Genomic DNA, 23,573 nt, shown 5'->3' on the forward strand with positions numbered 1-23,573 from the left:
CTCAATGAATTCTCCCTCGAGGCTAACCGTGCCAATTTAATTAATCCAGTCCACATGCATTTAAAATCACCCATAATTATTGTTGTACCTTTCTTACAAGTCCCCAGTATTTCCTGGTTGATACAGTGTCCTACTATGGAACTACCATTAGGGACCCATAGATTAATCCCACCAGGGACTTCTTTCCTTTGAAAAAAAATCTTTTAAAAGACTTCTTCTTATTCCTACCCAGACTGATCTTATATCTTGATCCCCAGTGCCAAATCATTCCTCATTACAGCAATGATCCCTTCATTTACTAACAAAGCTACGCCACCTCTATTTCCTTTCTGTCTATCCTTCAGAAATACTGAGTACCCTCAGATATTCAGCACCCAGACCTGGTCTCCTTATAATCATGTCTCAGTAATTGTCACCAAATCATACCCCTTTGTCTCTATTTGTGCTGTCAACGCATTAATTTTATTGGTGACTATTGTATAATCATGGACCCTAGTTTAGAACTCCTTCCAAGTGGATACATATTCTTTAGGTCTACCCCATCAAACCTTGTCATAATCTTAAAGACATCTATCAGGTTTCCCCTCAATATTCTCTTTTCTAAGAAGACAAAGCCCATTCAATCATTGCTGCTAGGTATAACCTTTCAGTTTTGATATAATTCCAGTAAAATCTTTTTGCACCTTCTCCTCTGCCTCTATCCATTTTATAGTATGGAGACTGGAACGGTCCACACCAAGGTTCATTTTTTTTTAATAGAAACCCTACAGTGCAGAAGGAGGCCATTCGGCCCATCGAGTCTGCACCGACCACAATCCCACCCAGGCCCTATCCCCACATATTTTACCCGCTGATCCCTCTAACCTACACATCTCAGGACTCTAAGGGGCAATTTTTAACCTGGCCAATCAACCTAACCCCACATCTTTGGACTGTGGGAGGAAACCGGAGCACCCGGAGGAAACCCACGCAGACATGAGGAGAATGTGCAAACTCCACACAGACAGTGACCCGAGCCGGGAATTGAACCCGGGACCCTGGAGCTGTGAAGCAGCAGTGCTAACCACTGTGCTACCATGCTACCGTGCCGCCCTTCAGTACAACTTCAGTACAAGTTTAACATAATTTCCCTGCTTTTCAATTCAAATCACTACTGGAATGAATCCCAGTGCTTTGTTTACTATTTTATGATCTTACTTGACTACTTTTAATAATTTGTGTGTTTTTACCCACAGGTCCCTCCCTCTATTTCCATATCACCATTTAGACACTTTGGGGCTGGATCTTTGCAGCAGGGTGAAAAGCTCAAAGTTCCTGACTCACCTCTGTTTAAGGACCCCAATAACCCCAGTTTTTGCTCCAGAAAGCTGGCGGTGGGATTGAATCAGCCACCCCACCCCTCCCTCCCCCAACCCCTGATCTTGGAAGCAAATTCTAGGCAGCCATGGGGCAGGGGCTGGGCACAGGAGCAGAGTTCAGCTGGTTAGAGGGCCGGCCTTGGTTCTCTAGGACTTTGTCCCAGTTGTATTAGAAGCCCCTACTTGCACACCCCCTCACCCCATCCCACATGAACCCTCTTTGCCAACCCATGCCCCTACCCACTCCCCATGTCCCATTATACCCCCCAAGGTCCTTCAATGCCTATTCATGCCCCCTACCTACCCCATGTATTCTTATACCTACATTATTTCCTTAGCCACTCATCCAGTAACCACTATGGGCAGAACTCAGAAGCCATGTTATGATGAAAAAATAAAGTTTAAACAATTTAATACAGCTCTCTCTCACACACACACACACACTTGATAATGAAAATACTGGTTCATGAAACTCATTCAAAGCTTTTAAATCTGAAGTGTTCACTCTTATAAAAACAGATTTTTATTCAGCTCTCACATTAAAGTCAGCTAATTTTGTAATAGCCACTTTAAACTGTCAAACTGTGAACTTAGAACTCCTGCTGATATGATTGTAGCTTTTGAAACTCAGCTAAGCATTCATAATGACATCATACTAGTCTTTAGGGAATGTCAATAAATAACTCCGTTTTTTCTAATCTACCCCAGATGGCCTATTAATTAAAGTAGTCCAACAGATGATATCTGTTTAACTTTCACTGACAGCTTTTTGTTTCAAACTTAAAATTCAGGGAATTTAAAAAGCTTTGGATCATAACACTTAAACAGACTTTAGCTGCTTCCCAAGAGTGTTTACATTTACTCCAGCAATTAGTGACACACGCACTAATGTAATTGGACCTGTTCAAATGGGGTCAGTTTGACCTCAGGACAAAGTTGATATGGCCCTGCTGAAGTCAGCTCTCCCACCTATCTGAATCATGCCCCACTCCCTTCCCTCTGCCAGCTAAAACCGATCTATTGGAAATGGCGACATGACTTCAGCTTCTGGGTCCCACACACCTTTTGTAACGGTTCGTGCAGTCTAAATACAGTCCTTATTTTCTATGGAGTATGTGGCCTCCTTATTCTTCCAACTCCAATGTACCACCTTATCTACATCATTTATCAATTACACCCCTATTCTATACGTTTATCAGTGTATTCCTATAATTTGTTGCATTCCTCCACTCATTTAGCCACATCCCCAAGGTTTTGATACTTGTCTTATGATCCAGAGTCCAAATTGTTTACACGATTAGTGAAAGTACTGATCATCGCTTCCCAGTCCGAGTAACTACTCTCCCTACTCTCTGAGTTCTGTTCTGTAGCCAGCTTTCTATCCATTCCATTCAGACTTCACATCTTTTGACCTTGACATGGTCCACCTTCGCAAATGGCCTTAAACTTTAAGGCTGAAGGAATATTAAAGTGTAGCAGAAGTGAGCTGGGATGTCAAGGCACGTTTGGAGAGAGTGGGGCGAAACTGATTGGGGTAGTCCACTATTTCCTTATTTGGCTTAGCATTAATTTTTGTCTAATTTCAGCTTGGTACTGTGCCTTAACTGGGATATTTTTAGTAGCATTATGGGTTTGATTATGGATCGACTGTGGTCTGCACTTTGCTCCTGATTAAATTAGGGTGAAAACTGCAAAATGTTCATCTCTCTTACATAAAGTGGATTGAAAGCCTAACTTACCATCACCCAGGAACTGTAACAGGGCCAAGTCAATGGCTCTCTTCCACTTGGAGCTTTTCTGCAGAGCTATCCCATAGCCAGTCGTTGCAAACACTTTGCCACTTCCGATTGTAACGAGTTTACAGCCCTCATCTTTCCCAGCCATGTAATTGAGAACAGCTGCATCATAAATAAATGCATCAAGCTTCCTGCAAGAGGGAAAATGTATCAACTGGAAATATTGGTGTTAGGAACATTGGAACAGGAGGCCATTCAGCCCTTCAATTCTGTTCCACCATTCAATTAGATCATGGCTGATCTGGAATTCTGTCAACTTGCCTTGGTTTTGTAAATCTCATATCCTTTCCCAGCAAAATTCTGTTTGTGTCAGTTTGACATTTCCAATTGGCCTCCAGCCTCAACAGTTTTTGTTTTGGATTTCCACCACCCTTCTTGTAACAAAGTGTTTCCAAACATCACCCGTGAACCCATGGCTCTAATGTTAAAGTTATGTTCCCTTCTTGTGAATCACTGCACTCGAGGTAATAGTTTCTACTGACTCCATCATCTCCTTTAATCATTTCGACACCTCTTTTAACCGGGGGAGCAGAGATACTTTCTCTCAGGTGCCCCTGAGCTACTTCCAGCCACCAGACTCTCTCACCATCCATAGACCACCTTCCCTGCGGTGGTCAGAGTTAGTATCCCAGAGCATGAAGGGGCTGGCTGGAGCCAAAATTCTTCCCACACCCCTGCAATCGCTAACCAAATTTATCCCATCATACTGGGGCCAGTCTTTCATGAGAAGCCTAGCCAAGGTCTTGTGCAAGGACAAAAAAGTACACCTCGTATCATAAGCAATTATCCCATGAAAACACCCCACCACCCTATTTAGTCTAGCTATTTCATCTGTATACAATGCTCATGCATCTTTAGAGGTAGGTGAACTGGAATATTCCGATCCCTTTCTTTTCCAGTGTCTTTGATAATTTTCCCTGAAGTATTTTTCTTGTCCGGAAGCAGAACATAACAATCTTCCAAATTAAACATTATTTGCCTGTCATGAACCCAATTCCCCAACATATTAAGATCAGCCTAAAAGAGTCGAGCATTGTATACAGTCCGGAGACTCTCACGGATCTCAGTATCATCTAGAAATTCACAGAGATTGCTGAAAAACAGAGACATGCTGTCGTAGCTTTTTGCCACGTACCCCCAAGACAGATACAAAAATGCCAAACTTCCAAACAGAGCAACATTTAATGCTACAAGAGTAAAGAGTGTTGACTGGTTGGCAGGTCAACTCAGATTTGTTGAGGCATTGCCATGGAGAATGCACCAGGGCACTGTAGCTCTCCACACTTTTGTTTAATTCAAGGTGCAATGCCTGGACATGTTCCTTTTGCCTGCAGAGGACAAGCCTCTGCCTGGGAATTTATGTGGCTTTAGCAAGTGGAAGTGAGCCACACTGTGAGCCCATCTGATGATCTTAAATTGATTGCCAGTGAAGGATTTAGAGAGAATTCAGAAATGATTTAGAAGCATGGTTCCAGGGATGACAGGCATCAGTGAAGTGCATTGATATGAGAAGCTGAGGTTATTTTCCTTAGAGAAGAGATTGTTGACAGGGGTTTTGATATAGGTGTTTGGAATCATGAGGGTGGCACAGTGGCTGCCTCACAGTGCCAGGGATCCAGGTTCGATTCTCGTTTTGGGTCATTGTCTGTGTGAAGTTTGCAAGTTCTCCCCGTGTCTGTGTGGGTTTTCTCCAGGTGCTCCGGTTTCCTCCCACAGTCTAAAGATGTGCAGGTTGGATGGATTGGCCAGGTCAAGTTGCCACTTAGTGTCCCAAGATATGTAGGTTAGGGGGATTAGCAGGGTAAATATGTGGGGTTACTGGAAAGGGCCTGGGTGGGATGCTCTGTCGGAGAATCGATGCAGACTTGATGGGCCGAATGGCCTCCTTCTGCACTGTAGGGACTCTATGATTCTGTTCTATGATTCTATGATTCTAAATCAATCTAGACAGAGTAGATTGGGAGAAATTAGGTCCATTAGCAGGAGGGTTGAGAACCAGAGGACACTGATTTAAGAGCTTTGGCAAAAGAAGCAACGGTGATGTAAGGAAACCTATTTTTTGTGCAGCAAGTGGTTAGGATTTGCAATGCATTGCCTGAGAGCGTTGTGGAGGCAGATTCAATCGTGGCTTTCAATAGGGAATTGAATAAGCTCCCAAAGAGAAGATAATTGCAGGCCTATGGGGAAAGGATGGGGGATTTGGGATTAGCTGATTTGCTCTTGTTGAGATCCAGTGTGGACACAACTGGCTGAATACTCTCTTTCTGTGCTGCAACTATTCTGTGATTCTATACAGTTGAGATCCGACAGCTTACCCTGATTTTAAGCTGGCAAGAGCATCTGCCACTGAACGCTGGTTATATTTGGTCATGTGGGAATGCATGTCTGGATAGTTGTTCTTGATATTCCGTTCGGTGCTGCCGTTGGGAACTGTACCAAATCTGAACGGCGGATAGTGGTCCTGGGGCTTCTGAAACTGTTCACAACAAAACACATTAGAATCTCATCATCAATGAAGAAATCCCCAAGACGCACCTCACCCTTTGTTCAACCTCCTGTTAAGAATCCGGGGTGAGAGGGAGGAACAGCAGTAAGATTTTCACTGACTCTCCCCTCACTGATTGATATAAAATAACAGCTCTCAGCTTTGGAACCGATTGTTCCAACAGGTGACAGTAAACAAGATACTTCCAGGTGAGGGGAACCATTTGGCTCACGAAGGTCACCCACCACAAACACCTCAAGACTCCCTTTGACACCCAAGATTTCTCAAGACTCTCTTTAACAGCCCAAGACTCCACCATTGCTCCATTTCTAAACACTTAGTGTTTCTGTTCCATTCTGCTGCCCAAAGTCTGCTCACTCACCCCAAAATAGAATTTCCTTGCCTCAGTCCTAAAGTTACCATTTACTCATTTGAACTTGTGTTCCCTTGACCTTTCACCATTGTTTAACTGAAAGTCATATTTTAGATTAACTTTTGATTCTCTTCTGAAATCATCAGAATATTAGGGACGGAGGAGACGGTTTAGCACCACAAACTTGCTCTGCCATTCCGTTAGATTACTGTTGATCTGTACCTGATCCTTCATCTAAATATCCTTGCTTAACAAATACCTACCCATCCCAGTCTTGAAAATTACAATTGGTCTCCTACATTAACAATGTTTTGAGGGAGAGAGTTCCAGATTTCCCTTTTGTAATGGCTTTTGAAGAGACGTCACATAAAAGATTAATTTGCAAAGGTAATAGCTTTGGAAATAATACATTAGCATAGGTGAAGGATTGGCTCACAGGGCATTTTAAAGTGGTGATTAAAGTGGAGTGCTGCAAGAATTAGTGTTAGGGCCTCAGCTATTTCCAATCTATATAAATGAGTGAAACAAAGTGACCGAGGGTAATGTATCCAGGTGTGCTGCTGACTAGCTGAGACAGTGAGCTGTGAGGCTGCAAAGAGTTATAGATATGTTGAGTGGGCAACATGGTGGCAAATGAAGGATAATGTTGGGAGTTGTGAGATTATTAACCTTGGGTGGAAAGAGACCAGAATATTTTTTAAATGGAGGGCAACTTTTAAATGTTGATGTTCAGTTGAACTTGGGTATACTTGTACAAGGATCACAGCGTACAGCAAGCATTTAGGAAGGCAAGTGGCATGGTGGTCTTTGTTGCAAGAAAATAGGAGTACAAGAGTGAGCAAATTTTTCTCTATTTGTACAGGGCCTTGGTAAAGATTACACTTCGAGTACTGTGCACAGTTTTGGTCTCCAGATTTAAGGAAGAATATACTTGCCTTGAAGACCACGCAGTGAAGGCAAGACTAGTTCCTGGGATGAGCGGACTGTCCTACGATGACAGGTAGAGTAGATTGGGCCTATAATCCTATAAACTTATCAGATTTTGAGTGAGCACGATAGCGTAAATGCTAAGAGGCTGTTTCCCCTGGCTGGAGTAAGGGGACAGTGTCAGGATAAGGGAATGCTTGTTTGAGACTGAGATAAGAGTTGTGAATGTTCAGAATTCTCTACTCCAGAGAGCTTTGGATGCTCAGTCATTGAATATTTTAAAGATAGAGATTGATAAGAGTATTACAGTCTAAGGGAATCAAGGGGGCATGGGGTTGGAAAGTGGAGACCAGCATGATCTTATTGATTGGCACAGCAAGCACATGGGACCTTATGGCCTACTCCTACTCTTGTTTGTTATGTTCTTAAATCATTTTAATAACCTCAAATCAGATCACCCCTTATTATTCTGTACACAAAGGAATGTGAGCCTATTCCATACAAACTTCCTTCATAATTTAATCCACTAAGCCCCTGTGTCATTCTGATGAATCGGCGATACATCCCCATGGAGGCCAATTTATCCTTCCTTAGCACAGTGCCCAGATCTAAGCACACTGCTTCAGATACTCTGGAGATTCGGATTTGAACAGGCAATAAGGAGGACACCATGTTAACAACCTCCTTCCGTCAATCACAACAATATGTTGTGAGCAATACTCCCTGCAATAGTTTGTTGCTGTCTGTGTCTAGTTTTATCAATGGTTCTTCTTCCCATGGCTTCAGTATTTAACATATGACCTGTAAAGGTGCCTCCCAGGTTGCTGCATGGCTGCGCATGTGCCAATCTTAGCAAAAGTTAACGGTTTCAAGACACTTGATGGGGGCGTCCTAACCATGTTTCGGCACATGTAGCTCCTGTTTAATTCGCAAATGATTAAATTCAAAAATAACCAGCATCAAAGCTTTAGTCTTAAACAGGATAGAGGTTAGTTTATTAAAAAAGCAGTGCTGTAAGTTACTTAAGTAAAAGTGATGACGTTATTGACTAAAATACGGGTACAAAGATTACAATACAGATAAAGGAAAAAAAAGATACTTAAAGATGGAGATTTCAAATCAGTATCTGTGAGATACCTTTGTGGGCCCATTTCTTGAATTGCAGCACAGTGGTTAGCACTATTGCTTCACAGCGCCAGGGATCCGGGTTCAATTCCAGCCTCAGTTCACTGTCTGTGTGGAGTTTGCACGTTCTTCCCTATCTGCGTGGGTTTCCTCCGGGTGTTCCGGTTTCCTCTCACAGTCCAAAGATGTCCAGGATAGGTTGATTGGACATGCTAAATTGTCCCATAGTGTCAGGGGGATTAGCAGAGTAAATATGTGGTGTTACGGGGGATAAGGCCTGGGTGGGATTGTTGTTGGTGCAGGCTTGATGGGCCAAATGGCCTCCTTCTGCACTATGGGGATTCAATGATTCTATGAATTCCTTTGTTCCAAAAGTGAAGGGGTTGAGTCGCTGTGATGACTGCTATAGCTAACTGTTGAGGTTTGCCTTTTCAGGTGGTTCAGCAGGTTTTTGGGATGGAGAAAAGGTTTCCTATTCCTCACTCATTCTGCAGTTATGGCACTTGTAGAATGTCTGGACTCTTTTGGTAGGACTGCAGTTGATTTTTTCAATACCTTCCTCCTTGTCCTCCATTGGCTCAGAACGTTGTTAACTCTCAGATGGCTTTCGCCTTTATCACAACCTAAACAAAATGGCTGCTCGGTTAATTCTGATGAAGCATTTGTTTGACGAGGCACAGAAGTTAATTGTGTCGAGGTCCTTGGAAGTGCCTTCCTATCTCCTGTTCTCTCAGAAGCCAAGAGGTTTTCACACATTTTTGAGGATACAATGGAGATCCCTGGAGGAATTCTGGATTTAATGACTCTTTGTAGCCAACTCTAGAGATAACCAAGTCTGAGGAAGATTGAACAAACAGAGAAAGTGTCTTGTTGTCTGTCCATACTTCCTTTTTGAAAAAGGCTCAATGGAAAGGTTTGAAAATAGAAATGGCAGCGGTGATGGTTTCTATAGTTAACACAATTGTCCTTAAAATATGTAATATCATAATTACAGGTTCATAACGGTGGAGCATGTAGAACGGACTTTATCGATATGCAGCACAGCAATGAGTCTAACCAGAAGAGAGAAAGCAGCTTTAACTTTTCTGCATCCTTCAATCTCTCTCAAGACCTATTGTGCTCCATTATATTTGCTACATCAAAGATACATGTTACAGATAAGACCTCATGATGTATCTGTTCTTGTTTTATTAACTCCTCTCTTTATATTGGATCCTTCAACCTGTGTTTATTAGCCACTAAAGCTGCATCTCAGCCTCTCTTGGCTGATATCATTACTGTCACTTATTTCCTCACACAAGCATTTTTCATATATAACATTAAAAGTAGTAGACATGCCAATTGCAGTGATAAAACTGGCTACGTAAAGCAACAAAATATCTCAGAGTATCGCTCGCAACGTGTTGTGAATCATAAAAGGAAGGAGGTTGACTGTTAACATGGTGTCCTTGTTGCCTGTTTGAATTCAGAATCTCTCAGACTATAATGGCACCACCCAGAGTATGGAGTTCAGATCTGGGCACCACGTTCAGGAAGGATATACCGACCTTGGAAAGCCTGTTCTTGCAAGGTGCAAGTTAAGTTTTATTTTTAGCCCCTAACTTTCTAGAATGCCCAACACACCCAACAAGTGGGACCCTTTCTAACATATACATGTTAGGTTCAGATGACATCAAGATGCCAGACCTGGATTCTAATACACGCTGCTACTCCCCCAATCAAGATGGTGCTGGAGTTCCAATGAAGATCTAAATTATTGATGCAAGTGAGAGACTGCAGTGGCCAAGGGGTTGGTCATGTGCTGCACATGACATCACATGACCTTCAACCATCCCATACTCCCAGCCTTGGTCACCTAACATGTCCATACTGCAAGAATACAGGCTTGATATAACTTGATCAGCATCCCAAGTAAGACTTTTTGATGTAAGGCAAGGCCTACTAGTAGCAGCTGTTTTCTGTGAAAATGAGCACACTTTCAAATCCATGGACTGTTTGGACAGAGGCCCAGGGTTATAAAATTAGAGCTAAGCACAATAGACAATCGTGTGATAACAGTGAAACTTTATGCTTCAATAAGCTTCATTTTGAATGTGCTTCAATCAAGATGAGAAAAATATGTCCCATGAACAGTTCTGTGAAGTCTCTGCGCAATTCTAACCATGGCCAAACCAGCCCTCCAGTGGATGCCTATTTGTGGGTGGCAACAATGACTGCTGGGCTTCACAACTTAGGCTCTGGCTTATCCTCTTCGAATAAACCCAATAACAGCTTATGAACTGATACTATGGTGAAATGTCTACCATATGGGTGGCACAGTGGTTAGCACTGCTGCCTCACAGCTCCAGGGACCCGGGTTCGATTCCCGGCTTGGGTCACTGTCTGTATGGAGTCTGCATGTTCTCCCCGTGTCTGCATGCGTTTCCTCCAGGTGCTCCAGTTTCCTTCCACAGTCCTAAAGATGTGCTGGTTAGGTGCATTGGCCATGCTAAATTCTCCCTCAGTGTACCCGAACAGGTGCTGGAGTGTGGCAACTCTGGAATTTTCACAGTAACTTCATTGCAGTGTTAATGTAAGCCTACTTGTGGCACTAATAAATAAACTTAAAAAAGAAATTAACATGACTGGACTCGGTCAGGCAAATAGAAGCAACAGCCTCGTGCTGATCAATTACTATCTGGGGAGGTTTTCTCTTTGTCGGATTTCCAGGGGTGTAACGGGGGATTGAGAGTTGGGGAAGGGGAGGAAGTGGAGGAGATAGAGGAGGAAGGAGGCAATGATTTTGATAATTGATGGAGGTGTGGATGGAAGAGTTGTTTCAAAGTCAACAGGCATGGGTTCTGCATTTACTGCGGTGGGATCAGTTCCAGATGCTGATGGCGTGAGTTCTGGATTCAGTTGCAGTGGGATCAGTTCTAGATGCTGATGCGGTGAGGTCTGGATTCAGGTGCAGTGGGATCTGTTCTAGATGCTGATGCGGTGAGGTCTGGATTCAGTTGCAGTGGGATCTGTTCTAGATGCAGCACCAATGATGTGGACTCTATATTCAGTATTGTTGGGTTTTTGCCTTACCTTTTTGTCACTGAGACCGGAGACAGTGTCAATGAACTGTTCTTGAATCATAAATGCCGCCAGGTTTGCTGTGTAACTTGCCAGGAAGATGACAGCAAAAAAGGCCCAGATTAAGACCATGATTTTGCTAGTTGTTCCTTTGGGATTTTCAATGGGAACAGAGTTGTTGAAGACCAGTGCCCAGAGAAGCCACACCGATTTCCCTATTGTAAATGTCGGACCTCCTGTAACTGTGAAGAGACAGATACAAACAGTAATTACACTGCAAGTCCAATTCTTCATCCATTTTCTATCTTACTGATGTCAGCATCAGGATGTTCTTAGTGCTGTGCTTTCACCTCTACTTGATCCCTTCACCACAGACCATTTACTTCAAATTCCCTTCATAATCTTCAAAATTTTAATGGAAAACTAAAAATTACTTGGTGACCCTCAAGTAGTTGAACCCTTTAGCAGTCTGAAAGCAAAAACGTGAAAACAAGGTACAGCCCACCCCCAACAGTATAAAATCCAGCATATTGCTAACTCCCTTTAGATCTGAAGAAGAGTTTTGTGAGCCCAGCTATACATGGGCGGCACGGTGGCACAGTGGTTAGCACTGCTGCTTCACAGCTCCAGTGACCTGGGTTCTATTCCCGGCTTGGGTCACTGTCTGTGTGGAGTTTGCACATTCTCCTCGTGTCTGCGTGGGTTTCCTCCGGGTGCTCTGGTTTCCTCCCACACTCCAAAGATGTGCGGGTTAGGTTGATTGGCCATGCTAAAATTGCCCTTAGTGTCCTGGGATGCGTAGGTTAGAGGGATTAGTGGGTAAATATGTAGGGATATGGGGGTAGGGCCTGGGTGGGATTGTGGTCGGTGCAGACATAATGGGCCGAATGGCCTCTTTCTGTGCTGTAGGGTTTCTAAGATTTCTAAGATTCTATAATAGCAGGCAAGCCTAAGTTAGGATCTGGCTGGATAGACCATAATCATTTAAGGAAAATTTAAGGGCGGCACGGTAGCACAGTGGTTAGCACTGCTGCTTCACAGCTCCAGTGACCCGGGTTCGATTCCCGGCTCGGGTCACTGTCTGTGTGGAGTTTGCACATTCTCCTCGTGTCTGCGTGGGTTTCCTCCGGGTGCTCCGGTTTCCTCCCACAGTCCAAAGATGTGCGGGTTAGGTTGATTGGCCAGGTTAAAAAATTGCCCCTTAGAGTCCTGGGATGTGTAAGTTAGAGGGATTAGCGGGTAAAATATGTGGGGGTAGGGCCTGGGTGGGATTGTGGTCGGTGCAGACTCGATGGGCCGAATGGCCTCCTTCTGCACTGTAGGGTTTCTATGATTTCTATGTGGAAGGACCAAAGGCATGAATGTGACAGGACACCCAAGATTAAATTGAAACACAAAATTAATCTTTATTGCACAAACTCGAACAAAGCAAACACAAACAATAATGACTAATTAGGTATATTAAGCCAAAAAGGTAATGATTCTAACCAACATGACCATCTACCTTAATCTTACTCCAACAGATTAGCCCAGTTTAACCTTTTTACTGTGGTGTTCACTCTGATAAGCTTATACACATACTCATACGCTGGGTGGCAGTTTCTATGGGTGGGATTTTACGGCCTCGCTCATCCCAAAACCGTAAAATCCCGCCTGAGGTCAATGCACCTTCCCATGGTCCACCCCTCGCCAGCTCTGATTCTCGTGGCAGGCGGGGCGGACAAATTCCGGCTTATTGGGCAGGATTTTACGGCCTGGCCCGAGCGAGACCGGAAATTCCCGCCCGAGGTCAACGGGCATTTCCATTGTCCGCCCCTTGCCCGCTCCGATTCTATGGTGAGCTGGGCGATAGAATTCCGGCGTATATGTCTGGAACTGGCTGCACAGGTCTGAGTTCAGATCTATGGTATATTCCTATCAATATGACCTCCTGATCCAAGTCTAAGCATTGCTTACGGTCACCCTGCATGACCCATAAGACACATGTAGACACATCCTTGACAACTATTCTGTAGCTGGACTTCTCTCTTTACAGGACCACTTGGTCTACTAAAACTCCCTCTGTTCCTCTCTAAAAACATAGAACTCAGTTCTCTCGTTCACACAACAGACTTGATGTCTGCAGCCTCCAGGTCAGCTTATATTCCACTTTTTCTCCCCAAGCAGAAACAAACGACACCAGTTTCCCTTTTAAAGCACATTTCCACCCTCAGCTATTTTCCCCATAGCAACCCCAGGCTTCCTTGCTTCTAAAAGTTTCTCAGCTGGGTCAAAAGTTCAAGAATTATTTGTAACACACCCAGGCATACTAAATCAAACTGAAATTAACAACCCTCAATTCACCTTAAACTGAAACTAAAACTTCACATTCTTAACCCTTATAATCTACAATAGAAACAATTATAACGAGTCATATTTGACTTGCAAATCAACTCTCTCCACAGATGCTGCAGGACCTGCTGAGTTTTTCCAGCACTTTGTTTTTAGCTCAGATTTTGCAACAGCATTTTCTCTTATTTCACTAACAGTTCTGTTGTGACAACTTTGTCAATCTAAGAGAGCTGTGCTTGAATCTTGTTGAGGGGGCCCTCGCTCAGAGGCTACACAAAGAGAACTTCTAAAGGTGGCAAGTGGTTAGCGCTGCTGCCTCACAGCGCCAAGGTCGCAGGTTCAACTCCGGCCGTGGGTTTTGCACTTTCTCCCCGTGTCTGCGTGGGTTTCCTCCGGGTGCTCCGGTTTCCTCCCACAGTCCAAAAATGTGCGGGTTAGGTTGACTGGCCATGCTAAATTGACCTTAGTGTCAACGGGATTAGCAGGGTAAATGCATGGGGTTACAGGAATAGGGCCTGGGTGGGATTGTGTTTGGTACAGACTCAATGGGCAAAATGTCCTCCTTCTGTACAATGGGGATTTTGAGATTCTAATTCCTCAGCAACCACTGCAAGGGAAACCAGAACAAGTCTCCTCACTGAAATCTTTTCATCTGTGCCTCTCTATCTTTGACATCAGACCATTCATCCCCTCAACCTCCAGGTTAAAGGAACATTTCCTCACTCGGTGTCAATTCTACCCTGCTTTAGTAGGTGAACCGGAGAGCAGGTGCTGCAGTAAACTATGCTCTACAAGAGGTTAAGATGTGTCTCCTCTCACTGCAGTTCACTCCAGGCCAGGGGATGCAACTGGCAGCACCTCTGGATCTTGCCCTTGTGTAGTCTGGAGCTGCTTTACAAGGTCCACCTGCTTAATGTTGTGAGATAGAAGGTTGGAGGCCAGCATGTGCTGCAATTCTGAGAGAATTGCATAAACTATAGAGTAGTGATAACTGGTGACTTAAATTATCCTAATCTAGGCTGAGCTAATAGTGCAACTGGCAGAGAGGAAGAAGAGTTTCTGAAGTGTGTTTGGCAGGGTTTTCCTGACCAGAATGGGGAGGGTGAAGGGCTCGCGCTCCCATCCCTCTGGAAAAAAAGTTGGCGTGGACCTGACCTGTTCCTCGCTGACCCGCTGCACAACCAGAAAGCTAAACAGGGACAGCGAATGGTTAGGATCTGGAATGCACTGCCTGAGAATGTTGTGGAAACAGATTCAATGGTGGCTTTCAAAAGGAAATTGGATAACCAGCTGAAGAGAATTTTTTTTTACGGATATGGGGAAAAGGTAGGGGAGTGGGACTAGCTTAGTAGCTCTGGCATATTGCTGGTACGGATCTAATGGGCCAAATGGTTACAGCTTTTGTGTTGTAATCATTCTATAATTCTATGACTTCGGATGTCACCAACCTCTGGGCCTCGGATCTGTGCCCCCCTGGACAATGGGATAACTGGATAAATGAAGCCCTCTGATCCTGAAACCACAGAAGACTGGAGTCTATATTGTGCACTCAGGGTCAGTATATAGGGGTTCTGTCATGGACCCAAGATGTGGAGACAATATAAATTAAATGGTACAATATAAGAGGAGGGTACATGATCAGCGGATCATTCTATAATTTAATGATTCAATAATAATCCAACAAATGCATAATTCCAGTCACTACAATTCACTGACAACTTACTTTTGCCATTCATGAGGTTTCGGTTGTAACCAACAGGGCTATAGTATTCGAATATACAGACTGTGAGTGCCACCACCGTCAGACACATTACAAACATCATCATCCACACTGCGGGACTGTAGGGCTCTGCAGAGAGAGAAATCACAGCTGAGTAAATTCAACACAGCAATTAGAACCCTCCAAATATTTAAACCAGCAAGCATTCACCTCCTGCAAGGCTCAAGCTGCAAAATGGAATGTCTCAAAGCATTAATTCAGAAAATACTCCCTCTGCGAACTCATTCCTTATCAGAATCTCAACTACATCCAATCATTAAGACTGTAAACCTCAAAAAGTGATTGGTAGTCAGACCCATCACACCAGCATTGATCCTTGGCTCAATCACTGACCCCAGTCTCTGGTCATTGATTGCAATCTTGATCTAGATCCCAGATCACATCGTAGATCCATTCAAACTTAGTTCAGATCGCACTTCAACATTGAGTCCTTACCTCTTCACTGAGTTCAAACCCAAATTGACCTCAGCTCCTTCTTTGATCCTTTATACACCATTGACTTCCCAATCAATTGCTTGTATTATAGAGGTCAGCCTCATCATTAATCCCAGCTCAAATTGTTCAGTTTAGTGGAAATCATTGACCTCAACCTGGCAGGGGTGATACAATGATCAGGCAGGGGATGAGGCTAGCCCATTGCCACACCCGTGGGGGTGTGCTAACGCCTGCGATCGTGGTTTCCCTAAGCTAGTAAAGGATCAGGATAGACAATGAGGTTAAACCGAGGCTTTACCTGATGCAATTTTTCAAAGCCATCTCGGCCTTTTGGATAAGATGAAGCGTTAGACCAAGCCCGGGAGGGGGTGCAATGCTTCATCCTGTCAGCTTGGATCTTGTTTGATCGAGCCCAAAATGGGACGCAAAGTCTTGTCTTGGCAGCTTGGATCTGGTTTGTCCCCCATGTGGGGACCATGATTGAACTTAATTTGAATTGGGTTTTTTGATTAGAAAGAAAGTACCGAAAGCTCCCCCCCCATACCCTCATGTTATACTGACCAGCCACGAATATTTAATGAAACAAAGTTACAGCAACCAATTAGGAGAACTGTTCAGGAAATTCCTGACAAATGAGTTGAAACAGGGGGCTAAGGTTTTCTCTACAAGGATTCTTCCAATCATGTGTAAACTAAGTGACGGTGTTGCGCAGGAAAGTTGACAGTGTTAGTTTTTAAAAATCATTGCTAGCTTCTTTTGCAGTTGCTGACCTGAATGAACCCATTCTCTACATGGTTTGCTTTTTGATCATTAACAAATGCGACCCCTTCACAACATGTCCCTGCTCACCAAGAAAGGCCGAAGGAGAGACAGTCCCGTTGCTCCTGGCCACCATCACACTGATCCCAGTCTCCACGAAGGGGACTGAGAAACTTACAATCTCAGAGCGCTCTTCATTGATGGTGAGAGATCCAATGGCCATGTCTGCTCTCTGATAGAAAACCTGCAGAGGGAGGAAAAGAAGCGGCAGACAGGGTTAATATTGAGGACCAGACTGCCCTGTACTTATTTAATGCGAATGGTTTTACACTCCTGGTTTCATGTGAGTGGATGGTCTTTAGTGAGTGTGAAGTTTGTATTTATTGAGTGTGAAGGGGTTTGTGTTCATCTGTGCCAGTAGTCGGCATTTATTTAGTCAGTAAATTGTGGTTTTCCAGCTGATCTTGCCTGTGCTGGATTTTTGAAAGAACACTGTGTTTATTTCCACATCCTCATTTGCTTGTTTATAATTCTGTAATTTCCGCATCCCAAGCTGCCGTTCCGACTCTCTTTCAAAATTATTTTGTTACCATCTTTTCAGGTGGAGAATTCCAGATCCTAATGTCTGAGTGGGAACAATTCTCTATATCCCAAACTAGACCATTTTTTCCAGTGACGAATCTATAGTCTTCCACTCTACTAAAATCTTACATCGCTATTGGATCCCATCTTCAGCAGTTCTTTTCTAAGGGGAACATTCCTAACTCTGCTCATAATTGAATCGTTCATCCCAGGTAACTTCCTGGTGAACCTCCTCTGTACCCTTTCTAAAATCTTTTCAGTCCTGTTGGAAAGTGGTGCCCAGAGTTGTCCACAATATTCCATCTGAGATCTAACCAGTACTTTCTAATGTCCTGGCATGAAATTTGTTTTCCTATTCCATTCATCTATTTATAAACCCAACTGGCTGATATGCTTCTTATCCAGCTCAATCACTTGTTCTGCCACCATTAAGTGTTTTCGTAAACAGACAGACACCAAGATTTCTCTGTTCATCTACACCTTTAGTTTTTAGTTTATTTATTAGTGTCACAAGTAGGCTTACATTAACATTGCAATGAAGTTATTGTGAAAATCCCCGAGTCATCACACTCCGGCGCCTGTTCAGGTACACTGAGGGAAAATTTAGCATGGCCAATGCACCTAACCAGCATGTCTTTCGGACTGTGGTAGGAAACTGGAGCACCCGGAGGAAACCCACGCAGACATGGGGAGAATGTGCAGGCTTCACACAGACACTGACCCAAGCCGGGAATTGAACCCATATCCCTGGCGTTGTGAGGCAGCAGTGCTAACCACTGTTCTGTTTTCAATATCGTGCTATTTAGAGTTTATTGTCTTTCCATTTAATCTTTACAAAGTGCATATTTTACATTCTCTACATTGAACTCCATCTGCCATGCTCTGCCAGTTCACCATTCTGTCTATGTCATCCTGAAGCCTACATTACTAAGTTTTCCATTATCAGCATACTTTGTAACATTGCTTCCTACACATAAATCTAAGTCATTTATAGCCATTGTAAAGAATAATGGACCTAAATCTGACTCTTGGGGAACACCTCCAAATCTGAAGCAGATTCATATACCACCATGCTCTGCTTGCTGTCACTGAGCAAACTTTGTATTCTTGACTCGATAGACCTAGCAATCTTCCTCTGTGAGACTTTTAAAAATGCCTTCTGAAAGTCCATATATACAACATCTACTGCACTACCTCTTCCGTTTGTTCTGTTACAAAGAATTCAATCAGGTTACTCAGACATCATTTTTTTAAATAACAAACTGGTATTCCACCCTTTCAAAATGAAAATTAATATTGGCTTCCAATAAATGTCGCCAGCTGAATGTTAGGCTGATTGGCCTGGAGTTTTCTGCTTTATTCCTGTTGCCTTTTATGAATAGAATGGGTCAATTAAACGTGAGTGGTTTACAGTTAGTTTGTGGGTATGGCTTGTATTAACAGTGCAAGTTGATTTTATTTATTGACTGAGTATTATCTACATTTGAAGTTCAGGTGGTTCAAATTTAATCTGTGGATGTTTTGGATCAGATAAAGTTGGAGTGTGAATAGTTATATTTATTTACTGTGAATAGTATTAATTGTGAATACTGCATTGAGTGGTTTGTTTTTACTATGTGTGAAGGCTGCAAATTTATATGAAGTTTAAAAAGTATTTTTTGGTGTATATTCACACACACACTTCTTTCCCCGATGGGAAATAATGGGGAAGTGGTAGAAGGATTTCTAAGCTGATTATAAATCTATTGAACCGCATTATGAATGCCTCTTCTGTGGCCAACAAGTTCTGGATTTGGACTCAACCCAGAGCTTCTGGCCCAGAGATAGGACACAAGACATCCTATCTCTCATATCAAGTGAATAATATTATTAAGTGAGCGTAATCTATATTTTTTGGGTTTTATTTGTTTTTCTGTACTGAATGAATGACATTTATTTTGAATGATTTGCAGTGATTGTGAGTGTTATTGAATGTCATGGTCTATATTTGTTTTTTGAGAGTGTTTTGGATTATTAACCATCAGTGACCTATCCATATATGTAGTGTGACTACAGAGGATGCTGGAAAAACTCAACAGGTCTGGCAGCATCTGTAGGAAGAGTATTTTCTCTCTTTGTAGATGCTGCCAGACCTGCGGCGTTTTCCCAGCATCCATTCCAGCATCCGCAGTATTTTGCTTATTTTATGTAGTGTAAATAATTCCTTTTTGTTCCTGAGTGCAGTGTATTTATTTGGTTTGATTTGTCTGCGTTCATTTAATGTGACTGTTTAGAATTTGTTAAGTTAGAATGCTCTGTATTTATTTATTGGGTGGTTTGTTCTCCTTGAACGTGTTTCAATTATTGGGTGCACGGTCTCTGTTGAGCACTCCCAATGCCACCTTGACCCTTAACCCCACACTTGCTATCCTGTGATGCTCAATCATGGGCGGCATGGTGGCACAGTGGTTAGCACTGCTGCCTCCCAGCGCCAGGGGCCAGGGTTCAATTCCCGGCTTGGGTCAGTGTCTGTGTGGAGTCTGCAAAATTCTCCCCGTGTGTGCGTGGGTTTCTCCTGGGTGCTCCGGTTTCCACCCACAGTCTGAAAGATGTGCTGGTTAGATGCATTGGCCATGCTAAATTCTCCCCCAGTGTATCCGAACAGGCTTCAGAGTGTGGCGACTAGGGGATTTTCACAGTAACTTCACTGCAGTGTTAATATAAGCAAACTTGTCATTAATAAATAAACTTTAACTTTCCCCCACACCTGCAGAAACGGTGTCATCCTGGCCCCATTAGTTGCTGTTTCTATTGCCTTGTTTCTTATTAATCTCTGATTGGTTAATGACACTGACAGAGAGAACATGAAATTTGTACCTCTCCAATCATTCCGTTCCAGGTGCCCCGAACCTTCTTGCCGTGTTTTCCATTGGTCACGAGGTAAAGGTCATAGGAAAACTTGACAGTTTTTGCGAGTTTTTTCAGAATGTCGATGCAGAATCCTTTACAACAGAGCTTGGTGTACGCCTCAGCAATACTGAAACACATGTGGGATAAGACAGCACGTCACAGTGGATCAGAGGTTGGCATAGATTTTTTGGGAGCGTCACAATAAGTTACATGCAAAGTAATCCAGAGGCCTGGGCGAATGATCAGAGGTATAAACTCAAACCCCAGATGGCCACCGGGGAAGTTAAATTTAGTTAATTAAATAAATCTGGAATAAAAATCTTCTTTCAGTAACAATGATCAAGAAACTACAGGAATATAGTAAAACCAAACTGGTTCACTAATTTCCTTTAGAATCATAGAATGCTACAGTGCAGGAGGAGGCCATTCAGCCCATCGAGTCTGCCCTGACCACAATCCCACCCAGGCCCTATCCCCATAACCCCATGCATTTACCCTAGCTTTAGGGAAGGAAGCCTACTGTCCTTCCCTGGTCTGGTCTGTTTGTGACTCCAGACTCACTTTGACAAAGCATCATCTGGACTTGAAACATCATCTCTTTTCTCTCCTTACAAATGCTGCCAGATCTGCTGAGATTTTCCAGCATTTTCTCTTTTGGTTTCGGATCCAAGCATCCGCAGTAATTTGCTTTTATGGTTGACTCTTAACTGCTCTCCAAAATGGCCCAGCAAGACAGCCAGATGTACAGTTAGGAATGAGCAACAAATACTGAGTTTGCCACCAATATCCACATCCTGTGGATACATACTTGAAAAAAGAACAGCTTCCAGACTCCTCCATACCATCCCTGGGTATGTCCTGTCCCACCAGCCAAACAGACTCATCAGAGTGGCAGCACAGTGATATACAGTCAGGAGGGAGTGGTGCTGGGAATCCTCAACATTCACTCTGGATCTCATGAAGTCTCAAGGCACCATGTCAAACATGGGCAAGGAAATCTCCTGCTAATTACCATCTCCCGCCCTCCATCATTCGATGCTTCACCATCCTAAAAAAATCCTGCAAGAGGCGTTAAGGGCAGCAAGGACTGAACGTATTCTGAGTGGGCAACTTCAAATGTCCATCACCAAGAGTAGCTCGGTAGCACCACAACTGACCAAGCTGGCTGCGTCTTGAAGGACGTATCTGCTAGACTGGGCCTGTGGTAGGTGGTGAGAGAACCAACAAAAAAGGAAAAAACTACTCGATCTTAACTTCAACAATCTATCTGTTACTGTCACATCTGTCCATGACTGTATTGGTAGGAGTGATCACCACATGGTCCTTGAGATGAAGTCCTGTCTGCACATTGAAGGCACTCCATTGTATTGTGTGGCATTATTACTGTGCTGAATGGAATAGATTCAGAACAGATCTAGCAGCTCAAAACTGGGCACCTCCATGAGGTGCTGCGGGCCAGTGTGTAACTGTTCTGCTGTTGGGAATGAAAAATGTCACTGGGAAAATCCCTCTTTGGCTTGGTAACAGGTTCCATCAGCTTCCTGCTGCTGATAGGGTTGCACCCAACCCTAGAGAAAGCAGGGGTGGTGGGAAGTCATTGGAAAACCCGTTTGCCAGCACCCTGGGAAAACTCCCCACATGTAGATGAATTTGCACTGAGTCACAAACCTGATCTTCAGAGCCATGTGGCAAAGAAAGCAACCAGCAGCTAGCTTGGAAATATTGACAAAGTAATCAGAACAGGTGAAACCACAATCAAGAGATGGTAAATTAAAGTTTTATCTCTGAGAATACTTGGAGCTGATGAGAATTGAAGTAGTCTCCAGCGAACTGGGCATACTTACGGGTGGCTCTTCGAGAAGTAAATAACTCTAAATAGACATGTACCTTACAAGAGAATCCTTGGGGAAAGTAAGTAGTAAACCTGAGTGCAAAACAAGTCATAAACCGATGTTGTTAAGCTAATTGCACTTGCGTTGTTTAAGTCTTTTAAACACAATAAAGTTTGCATTTTTGTTTAAAACATAAAATCTTGTGCATGGTTCTATTGGTTAAAAGAAGGTGTTTGGATTTCTCTTTAAATGTTAATGGTCCCCAAATGGATTGTAACCTTTTGATGTTTCCTTTCTCTCTCAATACAGGTCCCCACAATTTATGCTGAAACCTGGTGCCAGCGTGAAAGCAATGACTCCCTTAAAGGACAATGTTACTGCTGGCTGGAGTGGGAAGAGGTGGTTAATGAACCAGGAACTGGAGAGCCCAAAAGGGGAGTAAACTTAAAATTCGAGCCAGCCCGTTCAGGGGGCAATGTTAGGAAGCACTCACAGAAAGAATGGTGGAAATCTGAAGCCCTTTTTCTTGAACAGTCTCTAACCATGTAATAATCTGTCATCTATTCTCATTAGTGCATCGCACTGGGAGTAATTGAGAAATAGCTACCTTTTGATGTCCTACTTTTGTCTTCCTTAAACTCTGACTGCTGGTCCTCAACCCTTTCCCTCCCTGTCTCATACAGCTAAATGATTAATTGGTGAGCTTTCAGTTTTCTCCCCTCTAAACTGGGGTAATACTTTAAACTGGCACCACGGAGATATAAATTTTGTACTTCAGTTATATTATAACTATTTAAACTCCATAATATCACTCAACCAGTACTTTAGTTATATTTCTTAGTTAGATTTTAGAACTTTGAATAGAATCCCTACAGGACAGAAGGAGGCCATTTGGCTCATTGAGTCTACACCAACTCTCCGACAGAGGTTCCCACCCCCTGCCCTATCCCCATAACCCTGCACATTTACCCCGCTAATCCCCCTAACCTATACATTTGGGACACTAAGGGGCAATTTAGCATGGCCAATCCACCCAACCTGCACATCTTTGGACTTGTATGAAATACTAGCTCCATCCCAGTTGGAATATTGTATTGTATCCTGGGCTCTACACTTTAGGAAAGATACGGAGGCTTTGGACCAGGTACAGAAGAGATTTAATAGAAGGTTCAAGGGATAAAGGTTTACAATTACTTGGACAGACTGGAGAAGCTTATATTGTTGTCATTCGAGTTGAGAAGGCTAAGGAGATTTGATGGAGGTATTTAAAAAGAAGTTGGATACATCAGCTCAGGAATTAAGAGCCACTAAGCTGTATTTCCTGTAGCCATTGTGACAGCTCATTATTTGCAACACCAGATGTAGCTCCTTACCTTTCACTCAGGTTTGCTTGCTTCCTGCAGGGCACAGTATTCCGTACACAAGCTCCATTTTCAGGATCTGCTTCCTCCACAATTACAAACGGCCTCTCTTCCAGCGTGGCGACAGTTAGATGCGCACTGTCGGAAACAGGTTGCTGGAATTTCCCATATCTCGGCCACACTGGATATTTCATTCTTATCAAACCATTTTCCCATCGTCCAACCTGTAAAAAGTGAGGAGAGATGTGTCTGCAGTTCATTCCCAGCTTCTTTAACTAACAGAGACAGTCACCTTGAGCTGTGGGACCTCTCTCCCATTTTTATAAAGAGTGAATAGAGAGGGGTACACGGGAGAGTGAGAATAGCAGGGAGGCACTCTCACTGGAAAATGAATTCTTCGTGGGAAGAGGAATCTGGGGAATAGAATCATAGAATCCTACAGTGCAGAAGGAGGCCATTCGGCCCATCGAGTCTACACTG

At 43.3% G+C, this 23,573-nt stretch overlaps 1 protein-coding gene across 1 annotated transcript in view; it reads right to left on the reverse strand.

The window, feature by feature from the left end:
* Positions 1–23,573, reverse strand: part of LOC144502044 (glutamate receptor ionotropic, NMDA 2C-like) — an 80,047-nt gene that overhangs the window by 15,089 nt on the left and 41,385 nt on the right. The window contains exons 4-10 of the mRNA XM_078226055.1: positions 23,106–23,317; positions 19,868–20,027; positions 16,520–16,673; positions 15,179–15,304; positions 11,137–11,366; positions 5,470–5,630; positions 3,098–3,285 (exon numbers count right to left, since the gene is read on the reverse strand). Coding sequence (XP_078082181.1) covers positions 3,098–3,285; positions 5,470–5,630; positions 11,137–11,366; positions 15,179–15,304; positions 16,520–16,673; positions 19,868–20,027; positions 23,106–23,317 — 1,231 coding nt within the window. The remainder of the gene's footprint in view (positions 1–3,097; positions 3,286–5,469; positions 5,631–11,136; positions 11,367–15,178; positions 15,305–16,519; positions 16,674–19,867; positions 20,028–23,105; positions 23,318–23,573) is intronic.

Source organism: Mustelus asterias, chromosome 12 (genome assembly GCF_964213995.1).
Source record: "Mustelus asterias chromosome 12, sMusAst1.hap1.1, whole genome shotgun sequence".
Lineage (NCBI taxonomy): Eukaryota > Metazoa > Chordata > Chondrichthyes > Carcharhiniformes > Triakidae > Mustelus > Mustelus asterias.